The 5,335-nt window shown below is 40.4% G+C and overlaps 1 protein-coding gene across 1 annotated transcript; it reads left to right on the top strand.

The window, feature by feature from the left end:
- The first annotated feature begins 363 nt into the window (after positions 1 to 363).
- On the top strand, positions 364 to 5,212 carry rem1 (RAS (RAD and GEM)-like GTP-binding 1). The gene is made up of 5 exons (XM_067505087.1): positions 364 to 575; positions 1,690 to 2,069; positions 3,463 to 3,545; positions 4,220 to 4,427; positions 4,524 to 5,212. The coding sequence occupies exons 2-5, from the start codon at positions 1,724 to 1,726 to the stop codon at positions 4,799 to 4,801; spliced, it is 915 nt and encodes a 304-aa protein (XP_067361188.1). The 5' UTR covers positions 364 to 575; positions 1,690 to 1,723; the 3' UTR covers positions 4,802 to 5,212.
- Positions 5,213 to 5,335: the final 123 nt, after the last annotated feature.

The following is a 5,335-nucleotide window of genomic DNA, read 5'->3' as shown; positions in this document are numbered from 1 at the left end:
TTTGCATTTTAGTTAGCGAATAAAGTTCAATCAGCTCCTTTTGTTTTCTGTAGGTGTCACAGGTTTATGGTAAAGATGGTAAAACTCATAACCCTTATCTGGGAATAAAAAACTATATGTTTGCGGTTGCTGTTTTTCTTGTTTTGCTTACTTGTGTTTAATGGGATGTAATGAACTTTTTAATCAAACCTAACTTTGTTTTTTGTGTGTGTTTGTGTCAAACAGGAAGTGACCACAAGGTTTCCTACACCAACTAACCCTCCACATGGATAAAACAACACACACACACACACACACACACACACACACACACACACACACACACGCTCCCTCCTCAGATATCTGTTTCTCCTCTGCTGTCGCTCTGACACACCAACACACACAGAGGGAGGTAGATAACTCTGTGATTCCACTGCTGAATTTTTAACGCTGTTGTGGAACTTTTTTTTTTTTCCAAGCGGGTTACTGTGGCACCAGGGTACTGTTACACTGACAGAGACAGAGAGAGACAGGGTTCAGTTCAGTTCTGTTGTTTACTGAGACTGGACAGAAACTGTCTGTTCATGGGGTGCAAGGTAAGTTAGTCTGTCTTTCTATTGCATGTTTTTCAGCTGTTCGTACACAAAGCATGTGTAATGTTATGTTTTACATATTAATGACTTTTTTTCTTGTATGAACCTCAAAACCTCAAAAAACAAATTCCCATTATATTACTATATGTGAAATGTTACCAATGAAAACCATTCTAATTGTAACTGCCTTCTTTTTTGGGGGGGGGGTGGTTACATTTGACCACCAAAAGTTAGCACATGACCTTTGACCTTTTCACTATTTCTTAACTCTGTTGTGGATAAATGAGCAGAAATATAATGGCCAGGATTTCTGAAGCTGCTATCGCTTTCCAAAAATAAGTGCTATGTCCCTGAGGCAGGATTTCTAACCTGTTCTGACTCCCCTTAGCCCTCTGTGTTGTACTTGGCGCCTTTAAGTACTTGAATAATTTATGTCAAGAGCTTTGTTTGTGTGTCTGTACTCTCTTATGTGTACTAGAGGTATTTCTGGAGGATCCACTAGGTTTCCAAATGATATCCAGTTTAATCAGTTCTTAAAATGTTTAAATTTACACAGTATGTACAGTTACTCATTCTGACCCCAGTCTATATAGTCTATATAGTCTATATAGTCTGCATATATCTGTTCTAAACAGGATAGAAATCTCTACATTATTTCTCCCAGAGTACACAAAAATGCACAGTGATTAATCTGAGCCAGACGTCCTTGTCAAGACATAAAAAGGGGAATCAAATGAAAATTCCAGTTTGCTATTTAAAGAGCAATTCCAGTTTGACACAAAACGTGCCAAAGTTCAAAGATTGCTTGCAAACAGACGTTTTTTAAAGCTTCGTTTTTTAGCTGTTTTAGACAGCTGGTTTTGGTAAAAAGGGTTTTAACACACACTCTGCACTTCCTGCCCAGCAGCAAACAACAGACAGACACGGAGAACAAAGGATGAATACTGTATATTGGGACTTAAACATGTTATGTGGCCAGAAACAGGACTCCAAATAAATAATAATGTTGCTCCATAACTGTTGTGCTCATAAGTGACCAAACATTTGAACATTTTGATCACCATAGTGAACCAGACATTATTCTAAAGCCTAAATCTTCTTGTTTTGCTATCCTCAGGCCCCTTATGTCTTGATGTTGTTATAGTAGCAACATGACCCTCAACACCCAGCGGCAAGTTAGCACTTCAATTCCTCCCGCCTACTTCTGTCAGCTCCCATCCTGTACTCGGAACACCCGGCTCCCCGAAAAAACCCAGCCTGACCCAGAGCAGCCCCGACCCCAGCGCAGCCACCTTCCTCTGGGACAGTCGGCATCCTACCACCCAGGAGACAAGTCTCTCCACTACCGTGCCCACTGGAGTTCAGACTTGGACGATGACTCGCAGAGCGACTCGGACTGTGTCTACAGAGTGGTGTTGTTAGGCGACCACGGTGTCGGAAAGACCAGTCTTGCAGGAATCTTTGCTGGCATCTCAGAGAAAGATGAACAATCTGGAGGTGCGATTTTATATTTGGGTGTGCGGTTTATCTAGTTTAATGTAACACACACGTATACTACTAATTGTTGAGGTTTAATGGATTCACACACTGTTAATTTTCCCCTGAAATAGGGGTTTCTGTTCAAGGTAGAAGGGACAAGTTTTTTCAGGAAATATTCTCAGTTAATTCACAGAAAAGAAAAAAATGCATGAATATCACATTTGGATGACAACTACTACATAAACTAGAAAGTTAATTTGCTTATTCGCAAAAAAACTAAAATAAAACATTTAATTCATTTATATATATATATATATATATATATATATATATATATATATATATATATATATATATATATATATATATATATATATATATATATATATATATAAATGTAAATTGCTGTTTTAATTGTCCCATAAGGTAAAAATCAAGACATTTACATGAGACATTTGATCTTCCATAGAGTCCAACCTCATATACCAAATGTTTTAATGTAGGAGCCAGTAGTTTTGGATGGTGCCCATACTATGGGCTAAAATTAGAAATATTTTAATGTTAGGCAAAGATTCTAACTCATTTTATTATGTCTCACACAAACGTTACAACTTCAAGCTTGTTTTTTATGGTTATGTGGTAGTTTTCACAATCTAACTGCCCAGTGGTATATTTTCTGCCTGACTTTGTCCTGACATCACAACCTTGATTGACCCATTAGGATCGATTAGCTCTTATGTCACGTGTCGAACGGCCCAAGGCTGTAATTGACAGCTTACATTGACACATTGATAGTCAAACATGTAGTGACGGGGCACAGCTCGTCTGCTGTTAGTTTTCAGGTTGAGCGGTTACACTTTGCTTCAGTTTTACATGTTTTTATTCTTCTTGTTCATAATATTGTAGTTGTGTGCTCAGAGTCTTGACGCTGTTGTTTTCTATTAAGTTACTCACTTAGCTCCACTGCTATTGACCAGGTTGTTGTTGTTTGTCTCTTTATGATCACAAATATAAAGTCTGGCGGGTGATTTTCTTTATCATTTGTAACCATGCTCATGGTGTAGCTCTTAGGATGAGCGAGGCACTTGTAGCCATGTTGCCTCACCAGCTTAATCTGCAGTAGATGACATTTTGAAAATGTAATATCTCTTGCTTTCCTCTGGCCCAATGTCCAGGTTTTAATTTGTAGTTTTGCGTATTAGATTTCCATCACCCGTAGTGTGTTTTTGCAGATACAGTAATTGGTAAATGTTTGCATACTAACAGATGAAACTGGATGATGAACACTGTAAACATCAGAGCTCTTAAACATCAACATGTTCACGTTGTTATAGTGATGTTATCATTTAACTCAAGTACAACCTCACAGAGGCACTGGCATGACTACAGATTCTCTTGTTGTTTGCTGCAGAGGACACATATGAGAGGACGCTGACAGTAGATGGAGAGGAAACCACACTAATTGTCATGGATACCTGGCAGAATGACACACTGGTACTTTGTGTGTGTGTGTGTGGGTGGGTGTGTGTGTGTGTCCACATTTGTTCAAACGTAAAATTTTCATAATGTTGGGTCACAGGTCAAAAAAAGGGACAAAATGTTGATCTGGACCACTATTAAGTCACTTGTTGCTAACGTCTGCGATTTGGACCAACCCTGTTGTACTTGCATCACGATAAATACCCTCTGGTTTACTCGTTAGAGTAGGAACTGTTCAGTGAAAACAAATAGCACCCAACCCACAGTAATGACAACAAATGATTACCAGTGAGAAAAGAGGGGAGGCTGCTGAAAACAGAACGTAGTAGAAGCCATGTTGTTCATCATCAATGGAGATTCATTTACAGCATGTTCTAAATTGGGAATTTGACAAGGATGCCCGCATCCGTTTTGGTTTTCCAGTTTATGGTATTCACTGAAACCACGATGCCACCAAGATGGAAAGACTGTCCAGTTCAATTGTAAAGTATTTTATTGTTGTGTTAAACTTTCAGTCCTGAGGTGGAAAGATCACAAATGAGTTTAGTTCAAGTTAAAAAAAGTGTTTCTCTTAAGTTGATTGTTGACATCCCTGTTTGTAGGAATGTTACAGTGACTTTCTAACAGTTCATTTCATTCTGAAACTGTTGCCCAGGAGATTTAGAGGAGGTTTTCTCTGTCTCGCTCAGGAGGTGGAAGATGGCTACTCTCAAGACGACTCTCTAAAGGTGGGGAGTGCTTATGTCATTGTCTACTCCGTCACTGATCGTTCAACCTTTGACTCAGCTGCTGAGCTCCGCATCACGCTGCGACGTACCCGCCAGGCAGAAAACCTTCCCATCATCCTTGTGGGCAACAAGACCGATCTGGTCCGGTCCAGAGAAGTTGCTGTTGAAGGTTAGAGTCAAATGCCACAAGGGGTATTAACAGATAATAATCAAGTCATGCTAATATGTCCATTCATTTAACTTCATTATGTGTCCCTTTTACCAGAGGGCCGAGCGTGTGCGGTGGTGTTTGACTGTAAGTTCATAGAGACATCAGCATCTCTGCAGCACAACGTGGCAGAGCTGTTTGAGGGAGTGGTTCGACAGATTCGACTCCGTCGGGACGGCAGTGACGCGGTGCAGCGTCGACACTCCACCTACAAATGCAAAGAGAGCCTATCCCAGAAGGCTCGGCGCTTCTTGGACCGACTGGTGGCGCGCAACAACCAGCGCATGGCGGTCAAAGTGCGGTCCAAGAGCTGCCACAACCTGGCAGTCCTCTGAAGACACGTGTCCACGAGGACCGTCAGGTTAGACTTTTTCTGACTCACTGCAGTTCTCGCTGGTTGTGATATTGTGATACACAATGGTGTCGACAGTGGCTCCTGCGACTGGGAGGTTGGCAGATAAAAACAATCAGTAGTGAATTGAGTCTATGGACAGCAACGCACGTTGCTTTAACCCGTTTGAAAAACGTATTTTGTCCTTTTTTGCCATTTGGTGTCATCATTTTTTGTGACTTTTCCTGATGAAGTTAAAAACCAAAAAACCTGTTGGATGAGATTTCGGTGTGTGCATCTGTGTGTTCAGAAAGTTCTGTAGTTCCCATTGTGGTCACTCTGCTGTCCTTTAGAGGTTTCTACTGTTTTCAGTTCAACACTGTGCAAAATAAAAAATCTTGAAGTCCCTTGAAAATCTTGTTTTTACAGACACGTTTCTATGTTATTGATATCTGAAACACATTTCCAATGTTGCTTCTCATTCACCTATTCACACACACTGATGGCAGCAGAGCAGCCATGCAAGGTGCTTGTCTGA

This window comes from Channa argus, chromosome 5 (assembly GCF_033026475.1).
Source record: "Channa argus isolate prfri chromosome 5, Channa argus male v1.0, whole genome shotgun sequence".
NCBI lineage: Eukaryota > Metazoa > Chordata > Actinopteri > Anabantiformes > Channidae > Channa > Channa argus.
This window is presented reverse-complemented; position numbering and strand designations above follow the sequence as displayed.